This window comes from Pelecanus crispus, chromosome 9, assembly GCF_030463565.1.
Source record: "Pelecanus crispus isolate bPelCri1 chromosome 9, bPelCri1.pri, whole genome shotgun sequence".
In the NCBI taxonomy this organism is placed as follows: domain Eukaryota; kingdom Metazoa; phylum Chordata; class Aves; order Pelecaniformes; family Pelecanidae; genus Pelecanus; species Pelecanus crispus.
The window spans coordinates 11,894,496-11,911,090 of NC_134651.1; the positions used below are offsets into that span (position 1 = coordinate 11,894,496).

At 66.2% G+C, this 16,595-nt stretch overlaps 1 protein-coding gene across 1 annotated transcript; it reads left to right on the forward strand.

Annotated features, from left to right (window-relative positions):
* Positions 1-471: 471 nt before the first annotated feature.
* SLC12A9 (solute carrier family 12 member 9) lies at positions 472-9,844 on the forward strand. Its single transcript, XM_075716585.1, has 13 exons — positions 472-667; positions 3,067-3,201; positions 3,362-3,499; positions 3,727-4,026; positions 4,276-4,383; positions 4,496-4,607; positions 4,716-4,873; positions 5,137-5,219; positions 5,559-5,683; positions 7,013-7,205; positions 7,366-7,540; positions 8,390-8,536; positions 9,000-9,844. The coding sequence occupies exons 1-13, from the start codon at positions 472-474 to the stop codon at positions 9,842-9,844; spliced, it is 2,715 nt and encodes a 904-aa protein (XP_075572700.1).
* The last annotated feature ends 6,751 nt before the right edge of the window (positions 9,845-16,595 follow it).

Consider the following 16,595-nt stretch of genomic DNA (forward strand, 5'->3'; position numbering starts at 1 on the left):
GGGGAGACCCCGGGAGGGCCGGGGTTTAGGGGATTCGGGGTGCGGGGTGACGCTGGGGCTGGGGGGTGACTATGGGGGTGTTGGGGTAGGACGCCTCTGGGGCTGGGGGGGGCGGTGGGGGGGTCCCTATGGGGGTGCATTTGGGGCCGGGGGCCGTGATAAGGGGGGGTAGGGGCGGGGGGCTGTGGGCGGGGTCAACAAATGGGCGGGGTTAGCCGGCGAGATGGGCGGGGCCTACGTGGTTGGGCGGGCCCGGGGGCGGGGCGAGGCCCGCCCGGCAGGTCGGGGCGTGGCCCATTCGCCGGGGCGGGGCCGGGGGCGTGGCCAGATGGGAGGGGCGGGGGCGGGGGCGGGGCCCGGCGGGTCGGGCCCGGGTCGGCGGGCGGGGCCGGCGGGGGCCGGGACCGGGGCCGGGGCTGGGCGCGTTTCGGGGCCGGCGGGGGCCGGGGCCGTGCCGTGCCGTGCCGGGCCATGGCGAGCTCGGAGCGGAGCGCGCTGCTCACGTACCGCCTGTGCGGCGGCTCGGGCGAGGAGGAGCGGGGCCGGGAGCGCGCCCGCGGCAGGGCCGCCGCCGCCGCCGCCGCCCCCCGCAAGCTGCCCACCTTCCTGGGCGTCGTGGTGCCCACGCTGCTCTCCATGTTTAGCGTCGTCCTCTTCCTGCGCCTCGGTGAGTGCCGCTGCCCCCCCGGGCGGCGCCCCCCCCCCCCCCCCCCCTCCGGCCGCCGTCCGGGGCCCCCCGAGACTCACCAGCCCTGCCCGACACCCCCAGTCCGGGCCCTGTGCCAGCCTGGGGCCCCGTGTCCTCCCGAGGCTCCCCGTGTCCGGAGCCCCCCGAGTCCGGAGCCCCCGTTCTGCCCCCGAGCGCCTCAGTCTGGAGCCCCAGTGTCCTCCCTTTGCCCTCCCAGTGCTCCCCCCCAGCCTCCCGGTCTCACGTCCCAGTGCTCCCCTCTGAGCTCCCCCAGTCTGGGTCCCCAGTGTCCTCCCAGTGCCCTCTCCTGAGCCTCCCTCTCTGGAGTCCCAGTGGTCCCCTCCAGTGCTCACCTCGGTGCCCCAGTCTGGGGCCTCAGTGTCCTCTCCTGAACCCCCCAGTCTGGAGTCCCAGTGCCCTTTCAGTGCCCCCTCAGATCTCCTCCAAGGCTGGGGTCCCGGTGCTGTGTGTCCCCTCCTGACCCCTCCAGCCTGGGGCCCCAGGGCTCCTGCTGTATTCACAGGATGGGAACCCAGTTAGGGACCTCGGTGCCCCCAGTAAGGGACCCCAGTGTGAAGCCCTAGTGTCCCTGGGGCAGGACCCCTGTGCCTTCCTGGTGCCTTCCCTAAGCGGGATCCCAGTGCCCTCTTGTATCCATCCCCCAGTGCTGGGACCCCACTGCTCCCCAGGCATCCCCCAGGGCCGGGCTCCAGCACCCCCAGTACAGCACCCCAGTTCTCTCCCAGTTCCCACATGGTGTCCCCAGGGCAGGACCCTGGAGTCCCCCATCAGGCACCCAGCTGCTCCCTGGCTCTGTGCTGTTCAGAGGGCACAGATTGGGTCCTGGTCCGCTCCCTGTTTGGGTTATGAGGCAGTTTCTGGGCAACCTGGGAGAACTAGGGGGGTGGGCTGGGCATGGATGGGGGGAGGTGGCAGCCCTTTGGCGGGCTGGGGTGAGGGGGAGCTGCCCGAGCCCGGCCCGGGGCAGGCAGAGGCCCAGGGCAGGCAGTGTCTGCCCTCGTCCGGGAACAGGGAAGGCTTTTCCTCTTTCACTTTCCGCCCACGGAAAGCCCAGGGCGGGAGCTGGCTGCATGCCCTGGGGCCCGGTAGGCCCTGGGGTGGCCTTGAGCCCCTTCCCCTGCCTGGGTGCCCCCGGAGCTGGGGGCTGTGGGCACAGCTCTCCCCTGCCATCACTCACCCCCTTGCCACAACCCCTGCTTGGGGTCCTCGCGCAGGCTCTGACCCCCCAACCCCTACCCCACAGCGGGTACTGGGGTCCCCCGCCTGCCCCAGCCCCCCCTGCCCGGGGATGCGTTACCCCGGGGGCCGTGGGGCTGGAAGGGAAGTGCGGGGTGGAGTGGGAGGGGAGATGCCGGGAAGAGGAACTGTCCCACTGTGGGGAGACCGTGGCTCCCCCCGGCAGCCCCCTACTTCCCCCACACCTCAAATGGCCCCCAGATCTCCAGGGTGAGCAGCCCCTCCTGCTTACCCCCACGCTGCTTTTGGGGCACCCCTTTATTCCCCCCCCCCCCCCCCCCCGCTTTTAGCACTTGGGCACCCTCCGGCCTTCCAGGGGTCACAGGGGGTGCCCCCAAACCCTGCCTGTCTCCCCAAGGGCTCCTTGCGATGCCCGTGTCCTGGCTGTGCCCCGGCACCCCCCTCGCTGCCCGCGGGCATGTCTGCGGCCTGGCTTGCGGCTGAGATAGGGCATCTGCCTGAAGCCGAGGGCAGCCCCTTCCTGCCCGCGGCACCGCCGGCCGGGCTCGCCTCCCGTCACCCCAGGCAGGGCCTTGGGGGGCTCTGGGTGCCCCATCCCCGGGGCGGGAGGGCGGGGAGCAGGGCCCCGGCTGGCAGGGACGCCCTGCGGCTGCTTTTGCTTCCTGCTTTGCAGCGGGCAAGTGGGGCTGCAATGCGAACCGCGCAGGGAGCCCATCAACTCCCGGTGCCCCAGCTGGGGTGCAAGGCACTCCCTGCACACTGAGGGTGGCAGCAGGACACGGGGGTCCTGGCACCCCCCCGTAATGCCCCAGGGCTGGGCGGGGAGCAGAGCCCTTGCCCTGTTTGTTCACTTTTTGGGTGTGCCCCTCTGAGCTGCCCAGGCCTGATCCTGGCACGGCAGGAAGATAAGAGATGCCCTGAGATGGGGGGCACTGGCTGGGCTGGCTCTGGGTGCTGCTGCGGGTGGGAGGTGGCAGCACCCCAGGGTGGGGACATCCCCACCCTGGCAGGGAAGGGGGTGGCATGTCTGGGGGGAGCTGTGGGCAGGGGGGCGGGAGCAGCCTGCGTGCCTCGGTGAGGATGAGGTCTGGGGATTGGCTGTGCCTGGGGACCCTGGCTGGGGGTGGTCCATGGCCAGCTAATGGCCCAGTCCTTGGCAGGGTTCGTGGTGGGCCATGCCGGGTTGTACCAAGCCCTGGCCATGTTCGCGGTGGCGTACTTCATCATTGGCATGACAGTGCTGTCCGTGTGTGCCATTGCCACCAACGGGGCGCTGGATGCCGGAGGAGCCTACTGTATCCTTTGCTGAGGGTGCTGCCGGGGCAGGGCATGTGGGCCAAAAACGGGTGACCACCCAGTGGCCTCAGGGGATGTGACCCCCCTGGCCTGGGAGGGAGGGGTAGGGGCATCCGATGGTGGTTTGGGCTGCTGGCACCTTCCCTTGACTTGAGTAAGATATGATCAGCCGTGCCCTGGGCCCGGAGTTTGGGGGCAGCATCGGGATCATGTTTTTCCTGGCCAACGTGTGTGGCAGTGCTCTCTACGTGCTGGGGCTGGTGGAGGCGGTGGTGGACAGCTTTGGGATCCCGCCTGGTGAGTATGCCTGTGTGTGGTGGCAGGGGACAGCGGGTGTCCCTTACCTGAGTAGCCCTAGCATCCTGCCAGGCATGCCAAGCACCATGGCCGGCATAGCTGGCACGGCTCGCCCAGCCCTCTGGCTGGTGAGTTGGTGCCCGTCATGCCTGGCACAACACCAGTGGCTCTCAGCTCCCAGTGATGCCCCCTCCGAGCCCCACTGATCCTGGCTTGTCTCTGCCCAGGGCAAAAAGTGGGCACAGGCGTCCACATCCTCCCCCAGAGCTACTGGTATGAGCTGCTCTACGGCACCGTGCTGCTGGCCCTCTGCCTCCTCGTGTGCCTCGTGGGCGCCTCCATCTATGCCAAGGCTACCTTCCTCATCTTCCTCATCGTCGCGGGTGTCCTGGGCACCATCCTTGTCAGCTTCTTCGCCATGCGGCCCATTTGGGTGCCCATCCGCCTACCCCATTTCAATGGCTCCGAGACTGAGAACGGCTCCTTCACCGGCTTCTCGCTCGCCACCCTGCGAGACAACCTGGGCGGTGAGGAGCGGCTCTCCCCACCCTGTCCACTGTGCCCACCATGGCACCCGTGCCCCGGGGAGGGGGGACACTGGCACCTCCACATCCTCAGGGGCTCACCAGAGGGTGTGGGGGGTTTGCGGGCACAGAACAGGTGCTATGGGGTGGTTTATCCCGTGGTTTGTGTATGGAGACATCGAGGAGAGGGTATATGGTGGGGCTATGCCTCCCTGGACAGCCCATCACAGCCTGTGCCCGTGTGTCCTGCAGGTGGGTATGGAGTGGACTACACCACCGGGCAGATGATGAGCTTCAGCTCCGTCTTCGCGGTGATGTTCAATGGCTGCACCGGCATCATGGCAGGCTCCAACATGTCAGGTACGGGCAGGGTGTGCTGGGCTGGGTGGCACCGGGAGCGGGAGCTGAGGCTGGAGGAAAGTAGGGGGATGCTGTTCCTGTGGGCACTAACGCTGCCTGCTCCTGCCCACAGGGGACCTGAAGCGCCCAAGCTACTCCATCCCACGGGGCACCATCTCTGCCGTGCTCTTCACCTACCTTGTCTACAACCTGCTGGCTTTCCTCATGTGTGCCACCTGCAGCAGGTACAGCCACCCATCCCCTCGCCACGGCCATCATGCCAGGGTGAGCGCAGTGCCAGGGCATGCTGGCCCGAGCCGAGCAGGTGCCAGCATGTACGTGTCCCTCTCCAGGACCCTCCTGCAGAAAGACTACGGCTTCCTGCGTGACATCAGTATCTTCCCACCCCTGGTCACAGTGGGCATCTATGCTGCCACCCTCTCCGCGGCCATGAGCAACCTCATCGGGGCGTCCCGCATCCTCTATGCGCTGGCCCGGGATGATCTCTTCGGTGAGTGCCCGCAGCACGCTGGCACCTGCCAGATCCCACCCAGGAGGTTTTTCCTGCCAGGGACCAGCCCTGGCACCAGGGAACCCTCCTGCTGGTGTGGGGTGATGTTTTATGGGTTGGCCTGTACCCACTTGGGTCACCTGCGTGCCCTGGCGTTTGCCCGCACCTCAGCACTCAGGGCGGGGACAGGACTCTTGGCTGGTGGCCGAGCCTGTTGGTGCTCACCTGGGTGCCCCAGCCCAACCTCCCTGCTCTGTCCGCAGGCCGGGCGCTGGCGCTGGCCAAGAAGACGTCTGCAAGTGGGAACCCCGTGATGGCAGTGATCCTCTCCTGGCTGGTGGTACAGGTGAGTTTGCCAGTGATGCTCCTTTCCCAGCTCTGCCAGGTGAAGGTGGGTTGGCGCCTGGGTTGGGTGTCATGGAGCCTGGCATGTCCCCCTGCCCCTGGATATCCCCCTGCCCCATGTGTCCTGCTGTGGCTCTGCCCTCCCCTCCCTGAGCCCATAAATGAAGGATAAGTCACAGTCAGGGGCAGTGATTTGTGCCTGCGTGGCACTGCCCATACTCTTTCCTGGCACGCCGCCGTGGCATGACCCAGGCTCAGCAGGGCTGGCTTGGGTGCAGGCCAGGAGTGCCATTCCAGGGGGGGTGTTCACCCTGTGCCCCCCACCCTGTGCTCTCTGCAGCTGGTGCTCTTCTCTGGGAAGCTCAACACCATCGCTGGGGTTGTGACCACCTTCTTCCTCCTGGTTTATGCCACCGTCAACCTGGCTTGCCTGGCGCTGGAGTGGGCATCAGCCCCCAACTTCAGGTACCTGCTGGCAGAGGGGAGGGAGGCTGCACTCAGATGCTGGGCAGGCACCCGTCTGTCCATCTGTCTGTCTGTGGTTCCCCTGCCACCCCTGTGCCCTCTGTCCCTCCAAGGGGCAGAGATGCTGCGCAGCCCTCTCCTGGGCATTGAGGAGGGCAAAGATACCTCTATCCCTCGGGAGGGAGAAGAGGCCAGGTCCCGGTGTGGCACTGGCTTGGCACAGTCCCCACACGCTGGCACCGCTTTGCTGAGTGGGTACAGATAAATCCAGCACCACCGGGTACCACCCGCCCCCTCCCCTTAGGCTTTCTGGAGGTAATTTATAGCCTGTGCCCGCCCGGCATCCCCCGGGCAGCTTGCCAAGCGGTGATGGAGCCCACTTTCCATTAGCGCTAATTAAACTAACAGGGAAGGGGGAGGGAGGGGGATCCTGGGTTGGGGGATGGAGAAGATCTTCCAGGAAGGAGGAGTGTGCGTGGCAGGCAGCCCCAGGCCCCAGCCTGGGGCAGGGTTGTGGGGTACTCTGGCACAGGGTTGGCCTGGCAGGGCTGTCCAAATCTGGAAGGGCATGGCAGGGTGGCCTCATCTCCCTCTTGGGTGATGCCTGCTGCCCTCGGTGCAGGGTGCTGTGCCTGCAAAGCAGGGAGAGTCTCCCAGGTGGGACAGAGGCGGTGCCCGAGCAGGGCTGGGTAGCACTGCCCAGGGGGTCTCCCAGAGCACCCCATTCCCAAGGGAGAGTTAGTGTCTGTGCCAGGCTGGGGCTTGGTCCCCCCCAGCTGCTCCCTTGGCCAGGCACGGATGAGGCAGGATCAGTGCCTGGAGGGGAGGCTGCTGGGGTGGGTGGTGACGGTCCCCACCCCACATCTGGTGCTCCCCCCCTCCCCAAGGTCTCCATCAAGCGCAGCGGAAAAGGATTTTAATTACCTTTCAGGAAAAACAACAATTAGAGAAAATAACAGCTTCTTGCCTCCCCGCCTCCGCCTCCCTGTGCCAGGCTGAGCGGGCTCCGTGGCCGCCGGCGCTGCCACGCGCTGCCTGACACTACCTGGCCCCCCGGCCATGCCAGGGCAGTGCCAGCCCCATAAGCATCATTATTCCTGTTTGCCAGGGGCTGGCAGCGAGGGGCTGCCTGATGCCCTGGGAGGTACCATCTCCCCTCTGTGCCCTCTCCTGCAGGCATCTGGGGTGCCTGACATGCCCTGGCCTGGCACAGTGGGGTTCACTGGGGGTGGCTGGTTGGCATCTTGGTGCAGCCCCCCCTTGCTGTGCCCACCTTGCAGCTGGCATGGGGGTCACACAGTAGTGGGTGTCCCCTTCTCCCTGCTCCAGGCCCACCTTCCGGTACTTCAGCTGGCACACATGCCTGCTGGGCATTGCGGGCTGCTGCGTCATGATGTTCCTCATCAGCCCTGTGTCGGCCTCAGCAAGCCTGGGCTTCCTCCTCCTCCTCCTCCTTGCCCTCCACTACCTCTCGCCCAGCAGCACCTGGGGCTACATCAGCCAGGCCCTCATCTTCCACCAGGTGAGCCCTGTCCTCCTCTGCTGTCCCCTCATGGGGTGGCGATCTGGTGTCCCCAAGATGGTGTTCCCATGGCAGCTCCATCCTGGGCAGCGTGTCCTCATGGGTGGTTCGCTGAAGGAAGGAGGGTTGCTCACCTGCTGCCCTCCCTCTCTCCCTCCAGGTGCGGAAGTACCTGCTGATGCTGGATGTGCGGAAGGACCACGTCAAGTTCTGGCGCCCACAGATACTGCTGATGGTGCAGAACCCACGGGGCAGTGCCCGCCTCATTGACTTCGTCAACGACCTCAAGAAGAGCGGTCTCTATGTCTTGGGCCACGTTGAGCTGCAGGACTTGGGTGAGTGTCTGCCCTGTCCCCAGCGCTGGTGGTCTCTGCCCCTTGCTGTGGTGCTGGGGGGCTCCCAGAGTCCATGAGGTGCCACCACTGCCCAGCTTCTGGCTGGGAAGGGTGGGCGTAGTTGGGGAATATTACTGCTTTGGGCACACGTGTGGCACCTTGGGCTTGGCACGGTGTGGGGGATGTAGGTGGCTTGTGTCTGTCCCACGCCTCCTATGCACATGTGTGCTTGCACACGTCCTGCATGCTTGCCCACGCATGTGCTCAAGTCTTCATCCCTACACGGGCACATGGGGCTCCTGCACATGTTGGTGCTGGTGTGTACATGTGGCATGTGCCACCCAGGCTGCTCTGGGCCCCTGAGTGCAGGGGTCAGCGCCTGTGCACACCAAGCACACGCGTGGGCACACACTCGGCACAGCCTCGCACACGTGTGTGCCTGTGTCCGTCCTCACCTCACGCCTGCCACTGTGCGTCCACGTGCTTTGGGCGTGTTTGCACCCCGGTGCGTGTTGGTTTGCGCACGTGTGCTCCCTGGCACAAGCCATGGCTGTCCCCCGCCTCAGCGGATGCACCGGCTCTGCTTCCCCCCGCCCCGCCGTTGCCATGGTGACTAATGGCCTGAAATTGGGGAGGGGGGATGGGGCTGCCTGGGTATTTTTTATATATTTATGTATAATTTCATATCTCTGGCTGGAAGCACCTGCTTCCGCCCTCCCTGTCTCGTGGGTGCTGGGGTGGGCAAGGGGGTTGGCACTGGGTTTGCAGGGGGGCTGCTGCGGGGACACCAGGGTGAGCGCCCGGTATGGGGTACCCAACCCCCTGATGCTGTTCTCACTCCCCACCCAGACACGCTGCCCTCGGACCCGCTGCAGCCTCAGCAGGACTCGTGGCTGAGCTTGGTGGACAAGCTGAACGTCAAGGCCTTCGTCAGCCTCACCCTCGCGCCCTCAGTGCGGCACGGTGTCCGGCAGCTCCTCTTCACCTCCGGCCTCGGTGAGTGGTGCCCGGTCTGGGCACGGGTGAGGGTCCACCCTGCTGCCCCTGTGGGGTGAGAAGTGCCAGGGGGTTTGGAGGCACGTGGGTGGGCAATGCCAGGCTGGGGATTGGAGGCATCTGGGGTGAGCAATGCTGAAGCCAAGTTGGGGCTTGGAGGCACCTGTGTGTTGGCCATGTTGGGGGACTTGAAGACACCTGGGTGGGTGATACCAAGGGGGTTGGAAACACCTGGTGTGGGCAGCGCCAAAGCCAAGTTGGAGCTTGGAGAGGGGTCGGGTGGACAATGTCAAAGCCAGGTTGGGTCTTGGAGGCATCTGGGTGCGTGATGCTGAGGGGTCTGTAATCACCAGGGTGAGCAATGCCAAAGCCAAGCCGGGGCTTGTTGGCACCTGCAGTGCCAGGGGGGCTGGTGGGGGCCCTCCACCTGTGCTCAGCCGGGCCGGCGTGGTCTCTCCGGCAGGCGGGATGCGCCCCAACACCCTTGTGCTGGGCTTCTACGATGATGCAGCGCCGCAGGACGGTCTGGCCCGGCACCCTGCCTTCACCAGCACCCGCGAGGAGGTCCCCCTGGGCTTCCCCCCGCTGCGGGTGCCCACCGCCCCCAAGCTGCTGTCGGCCCGGGAGTACGTGGGCATTGTGGCTGACGCCCTGAAGATGCTTCGCAATGTCCTGCTGGCCCGGCAGCTGGAGAGCCTGGACAAGGTCTGGGAGCTGCGGCGGGCCGCCAGCCCCCCGCCTGCCATCCACGTCTGGCCCGTCAACCTGCTGCGGCCCGACAGCGCCCGCTACGCCGACACCTGCAGCCTCTTCCTGCTGCAGATGGCCTGCGTCCTCAACATGGCGCGGGCCTGGCGCCGGGCCCGCCTGCGCCTCTTCCTCTGCGTGGAGGCGGGTGCCATGCCCCATGCCCAGGAGGAGAAGCTCTGCCAGCTCCTCAAGGACTTGCGCATCCAGGCCCAGATCCAGCTGGTGCCCTGGGACGCCGTCACCCGCCTGCACTGGCAAACCCGACAGGGACCCCCGGGGGGGCCGGCGCCCGCCGGGGCGGAGGAGGAAGAGGAGGAAGGGGCCGTGAACTTCCCGGCCAACGCCACCCAAGTGTCGGATGAGTACGTCTGTGCCGCCAACAAACTCGTTCTGGAGCAGAGCCCTGCGCCGGTCCTGCGCTTCCTCTACCTGCCGCGGCCCCCGGCCGACACCAGCCTCTACCCGCTCTACCTGCACCAGCTGGAGCTGCTCACCCGCGGGCTGGGCCCCACCGTGCTGGTGCACGGGGTGAGTGCCGTCACCAGCACCCAGCTCTAGCTCACCCCCCGCCTCCCCCCCGGCTCCCTGTGCCCTCCTTCGCCCAGTGCCTTCAGCAGCCCGAGCCTGGGGGTGTCCCCAGCCCTGGTGTCCCCACCCTGACGGGCAGGGAGGGGTTGGTGGCCGGGTGCGGGGGGGAGGGCGTGGGTTGTTTTTTGGGAGCTGTCTCCTGCGGAGGATTAAAGCTGCCCTGGCAGGATCCGGGCACAGCCCTGGCGCCGGCCACGCCGCACGGTGCATTCACGGTGCCTTTTCTTTGAGGTGGTGGTGGGGGATAGTGGGGTCCCAAGGGGGGTGCCAAGCACTGGGTGCCCCAGCTGGCTGCTGGGAGCCCCTTGGTTGCACCCTGCACCCCCCTTCCCCATGCTTCCTCCCTCCCGCCGCCCCCAGCCTCTCCTCCGCCGGCTCCTCCGGGCACCCAGCCAGCAGCAGGGATTGATTAAAGGCAGCCTCGACCTTGGTGCCCCGGCTCCCCGCCATCCTCCCTGCCTTTCATTAGGAAAAATTAAATGGGAAGGGGTGGGGGAGGGGAGCCCAGATGCCTGGGTTCCCTGCGTGAGGCTGGGTGGTGGCGGGGAGCAGCTGGGTGCTGGCCCTAATGGCTGCTGGGTATGGCACCCCAGATCTTCCTCGGCACCCCAGATCTTCCTCGGCACCCCCAGTGCTGCTGGTGGGAGGGGCACCCAGATGCTTTAATCTGTAGCCCCCCCTCCATGGGGTCTGAGCCCCTGGTCCTGCCAGGGAGGGGAAAAATGATATGGGGGTGGGGGGGGTGTGGCGTCAGCTGGACACCTGGGTCCCCTGGCCTTGCTCTGGGACCTGTTTCGTGGGGCATTGTCACCTCCCCGTAATGACCTGTGTGGGGGAGCTGGCATTGCCCCCTGCCCCCCCCACCTTACTGATTAGAGGAGGGCAGGAAATTGTCTGGGCGCTGGGTGATAAATCCATCAGGTGCCTGGCAGGCGGGCAGCGTGCCTGGGCGCTGCCTGATGGATTGCTTCCTATTAGCCCCAGCACGGGGGGCTGCTCCAGGCCAGGCCGGGCTCCAGTGGGGGCGACAAGTGTGGCACCGCTGCCTGTGCCCGCTCTCGCCAAGCCTGGCACTGCCAGCTGGCAGCTCTGCTCGGCTTGAGGGCTGGAAAAACCCAGGCGGCTGGGTGCTGCTGGGGGGAAAAAATGGAGGGGGGCCCCCTTGTACCCCACATTTTGTGGTAGGTTGTGCCCAAATTTTTACCCAAATCCCCACCTTGGCGTGTGGGCAGGGGGCTCGGGCTGGCTTTGCTCCCTGCTGCAGGAGGTGGGTGCCCCGGGGTGGGCACCATGCGGCCCATGGGGTTTATTTACAAACAGGCAGGAGCTGGCACAGGGCAGCCGGGCACCAGCGGGACCCGGCGGCCTATAATGTTAATTATCACCACGTAATTAAAAGCCCATAAAAAGCCTCACACTTCATTAAATTAAAGCTTCCCCGCACCGTGCCGACGGGCTCCAGCAGAGTTAACCTTGGCCGTGCCAGGCACCAGCTCTACTGCAGCTGCAGACCCGTGGCTGGGGGCGTACGGAACCCGAGGCCGGGGGCGTACAGCCCCCCATGGCATTGTAGAGGGGTGCAGCATTGCACACGCATGGGCACACCCCAACACCATTCATCACCCCTGGGCCACATGTGTCTGGGCACACACAGGGAGCGCATGTGAGGATGTTGTCCCAGTTGGAGATGCCCAAAAGGCATTGCATGGACATGTGTGCCCACGCCACCCCTGCAGACACACCGTCACACGCATTGGGACACGGGCAGGGGGCTGACATGGGTGCACACGTGCACATCCAGATGTGCACATGCAGTGTGCACGGCCGCTGCAAAGGCAGCATCGCACACCGGCACAGCAGCTCCGGCACAGCAGCTCCGGCACAGCAGCTCCGGAGCACAACGCCCACACGGCGCACACCTACACAAACAGCATTTCTTCCTCCCTCCTAACATACAGACATGCAGACAAACAGACACGCACCCTGCGTCTTCTCCAGGCTCCCACCCATCGCTGCTGGTGCCTGGAGAGGTGATGGGCTGTGGGGAGATCACCCATCTGTGCCTGCCCTCTCTGTGCCTCAGTTTTCCAAAGGGCTGGGTGGAAGAGGGGTGCATGGGGGACCCCCAAACCATCCTGGTGGCTGGGTGCCCTGAGTCAGGGGTGCTGCGCTGAGGTCTGGGGGGATACAAAGTGGGGAGCCCCCCCCCAGCACACAAGGAGGGGCATGTACGCATGGGGCGGGGGTGTATGTGTTAAGGGGGTTTATGCATGGACTGGGAGTGTGTGTGTGCATGTGCGCGTGCGCACACAGAAGTGGGGGGTGCTGTGCTGGGGGGGGTGAATACGTGCACAAGGGGCGTCTATATGTGGACATGCATTGGGGTGTCTACATACCCACCCCGGGCGTGATGTGCTGCTGTGCACACAGGGCTCAGGGGAGCGGGGAGCCATGGGTGTGCACACACCTGTGAACACAGGGGATGCAAACTGGCACACGCGTGTGCCCAGCACCCCCAGGCACTGCCACTGAGCAGGGCCGCAGGCAGGGGCTAGCCGGGGGGCTGCAAGGGGCCAGGCGCCAGCGGGTGCCCGTGCCCCGGCCCCGCGGGGTTGGGCAGCCAACGGGGCCTCGGCTATTTCTTGGAAATTTTGCAGCATTCATTTCAGTGCAAATAAAAGCTGTCATTGCCGGAGAAATGATACTGATCGGGGTCTGAAAAGACAGCAAATTACCCGCCTGAAAATGCACCACTGGAAAAAAAATGCATATTAAACACACAAAAAGGCACTTTGCCATCAGCCGCGCTTCCCCCGCCGCTCCAGAATAACCACACTTTACATAATTCTCCCTCTCCACCTCCGAATTAATTTCGCAGACAGAGGCAGAGGCAACCCTCTGACAATAGCAGAGGGGAGACGCGGTGGCGGTGGGGGGGAGCAGGGCCGGGGGCTGCTGGGGAGGCGGCTGGCTCAGGGCTGGGGGTGTGGTGGGTAATGGGTGCTTAGGGTTGGGGGGGAATGAGGGGTTTGGGGTGACTGAGGGGTTTGGGAGGGCTCGGTCCAGGGGTGAGCGTTGTGGGTGCTGGGTGCATGCACCCAGCTGTGAGGTGGAGTCCTCCCATCCTTCCCCCACCTTGGGTGCTGGGGATGGGGTCCCTCGGGGTGGGGTTTGTGGGGTGATGCCCACCCCAGCAGGCACATCTTGGGCCAAATGTTTCCTATGAGGGACAAACCCTCATCCCCTACCACTAGGGTGAGCCCACCGTGTGCCCGCATCAGAGCCTGGCACCCCCCCTCGAAGGCAAGCAGCTCCTGGTAGGGTGCACATACCCAGTGTGGAAGGGATGCCCCCCTGTGCCCCACTCTCCCACTCACAGCACCAGGCACGTGGGTGCACCCAAAGGGCACTGTGAGGCCATGCTGCCCACACAGGTTGACACCCTCAAACTACCATCCCTCTAAGAAACCCCCAGGGAACCTGTCCCACTGGGCATGAAGGCACCGTGCCCAGCACCTCAGCACTGCCAAGGGGGAGCAGTGGGTGCAGTGGGGGGGGGTCCAGCGGTGATGGTGGGGGAGTTTGGCTGGCCGGGTGCTCAGCACCGAGGGGCTGGCGGAGGGGAGGGCGGGTGAGCTGCTTTGCATTTTCAATGACAGACCCATGCCGGGTGCTCGGGAGAGTGGAAAAATCTTATTTGTCACCTGCTGGCGGTGTGCGGCGGCTCCCGCGCCGCGGCTAATCTTGGGGAAAATGAGGATGCCGGCGGGGTGGCCCATGGGACGGGCAGGGCGGAGCGGGCCTGGCGAGGTGGGTGCTGCCCCAGGCCCTGCTCTGGGTCGGAGCTGTGGGCTGCAGGATGGGCAGGACCCCGGGGTCACACCAGCCTGGTCATGCCTGGGTGTATTGGCACCGGGGCACAGATCCTGCTGCTGGGGGTGCGTGGGCTGGGCAGCACTTGTGGGCATCCCAGAGCAACAGCCCTGCTCCCACAGCCCTGTCTGCAAAGGCACAACCTCTTTTCGTTCTATCCCAGCTTCAGGAGCAGCAACTTGCCTCGCAGCGCCAGCTCCGCAGGTTGGCACTGCCCATGCGTCCCCTTGGGGCACTTGGCAGAGATTTTTGGGGGGAGACAGCACTTGGACATGGGTGCAGGTGCTGCCTGAACCCCCGAATCTACATGCAGGTGCCTGTCCTGCACCTGCCCTACCCCGGCTTCTTGCGATGCCAACTCCCGTGGGACACCGCAGCGCTCTGCGGCCGGCTCAGATTTATCCATTATTTTATATCCACACGCCTTTAATTTTTACAGCCCTGTTGGAGCAATACCCAGGGCTGTTAATAATGCCAGCCCCCCCCCGCCTCCTGTGTGCATCCATCATACTCCCACCAAGGTGCCAAGCGGGTCTTGGGGCTGGGTAAGTGCAGGCACCCAGCCCTATGCCCCCACCCTCCAGCCAGCCCCCCAGGTGAGCGGCAGGGCTGAGCACCCCGTGCCCACCCATGAAGCAGCTGGCGTCCAGGTGCCCTTGCACCCCACTGGGGTTGGTGGTGCCCAGCCGGTCAGAGTGCCCAAGCTGGGGACATCTCTCTGGTGGGATTCACAGAGCCCCTCTGCCCTGGTGTGTGCCCCAGGAAAGCTTTGCTGCAACGCCCAAGTATGTGTGTGAGCATGCCAGGGTATGTGTGCCTGTAATGGGAGCTGGACAGCAGTGCGTGTGTGTGTAGTGGTGCGTGTCGGTGTGCATGGGTGTACATGTGATGCACGTGTGCCACTACCTGTGCGTGTGCTGTTGCACATCTCAGTGCTGCAGTAGGCACCTTGCCCAGGCCCTGCCCAGCACCCTGGCACCCGAAAGCACAGCCTCAGCCACCCCAGGCAGCAAGGGCTGTGCCTGGGGCCAGCCCACGGTGCCCACTGGACAAGACAGTGTGTCTCACGCCAGCTGAGCCACCCGTCCCATGCCAAGCATGGTTCCTGTGCTGCGTGTGGCACAGCACCCAGTGTGTGCTGCCTGGGGCTCCCACCCCAGCACCCAGGAAGACCCAGGGCCCTCTTTGACCACCCAGGGCTGTGCAGAAGTGGCAGGCGAGGGTGGCAGGACACCCCTGAGCACGGCAGGCAGAATGGCTGCGCAGGGCCGGGGTATGTAACTGCTGCAGGGGGCCGCTGCGGGCGGTGGGAATTGCTGGGCTATAAATCTCCTTGCTGGGCCCCCCCGTGGCAGAGCAGCTCACGATATTTATGTTGGGGATTTATCTGCAATGCAGTTTAATATTCCCGGACCTTTGAGTGTGTGTGTGTGTGTGTGTGTGAGTTCATGGCCCCCTCCCCGTGCCACCCCCCGCCACCCCCTGTGCCCACCCTCTCACTCGGAGCCTCCCGGGCTCCATCTCCTGCCCACCCACGGCCCTTCCCCCTTGCACCCACCCTGGCAGGACAGGCCGGGCCCCCCAGGGTGCCCGGGCACGGTGGAGGGATGCCGAGCCTCCGGGATGCTCTTGGCACAGGCCGTCGGCTGTGCCCACCCGTGCCCCTCCTGGGTGCCGGGCTGCCGGGGGGTGGCAGCAGGGTCCCCGAACGGGACGATGCCAGGCAGAGTGGCACTGCCAGCCCTGTGCCAGCCCTCCGGAGTGGGGGGGCCGGGGGACCCCCCCCTGCCCTGCCTCCTAGCCGGTGGGGATGAGGTAAGGCTGGCGGGTGGCACAGGGCTGCTCCATTTGCATAATAATCTCGTTAATGGAGCCTGGCCTGCGGGAGAGCCGGGCTGGAGACGCCACCCCCTCCCCGCCCCGCTGCCTCCCTCCGGCCCCGCCGCTCCGCCAGCCGCGGCGCGGGGCGCGGAGCGGAGCGCGGGGCGCGCAGCCGGACGGGCAGCGCGGGGCCGGCCCGCCACAGCCCCGGGCAGCCTGCTGACATCCCCCCAGCAAGCCGGTGAGCACCCCCGAGCACCCCCCCGAGGACCCCGGGCAGCGCCCCCGAGCACCCCGGGCAGCGTCCCCGAGCATCCTGGGCAGCGTCCCCCGAGCATCCCGGGAGCATCCCCCAAGTGTCTCGGCGAGCCAGCGGTGAGCGACCCCCGAGCACCCGCCGACATCCCGGGCAGCATCCCAGGGAACATCCCGCGAGCATCCCCCGAGTACCTCGGTGAGCAGCCCGGTGAGCACCCCCCGAGCAGCCCGGGGACCACTCCCCGAGCCTGCCGGCGAGCACCCCGCGAGCATCCCCCGAATATCCCGGGCAGCACTTCCCGAGCATCCCTCGAGCAAACGTCGGGCATCCCCCCGAGCAACTCTCGAGCATCCCCCGAGCACCACGGGCATCATCCCGGCGAGCACCTCCCGAGCATCTCCCGAGCATCCCGGCAAGCACCTCCCGAGCATCCTGGGCAGCATCCTCCGGGTATCCCGGGCAGCATCCCCCGTGAATCCTGGGCAGCGTCCCCCGAGCACCCCCGAGCATCCTGGGCGGCATCAGGGGTAGCATCCCCCCAGCATCCCGGGCACCCCCCGGCCCCGCCGCGCCCCGCTGCACCGCACCGTGCCCGCTGCCGGCCCCGTAAACTTTCCGGCGGCGACGGCGGCAGCTCCTCGGCACGGGCACCGCCAGGCTGCGGCGCCGGGGCACAACTTTGCCCAAGTTGTGGAGGGAGTGGGGGCCGCGGGGCTTGGGGGCCCCCGCCGCGGGGATACTGGCCACCTCCCAACCGGCTCTTTGTCC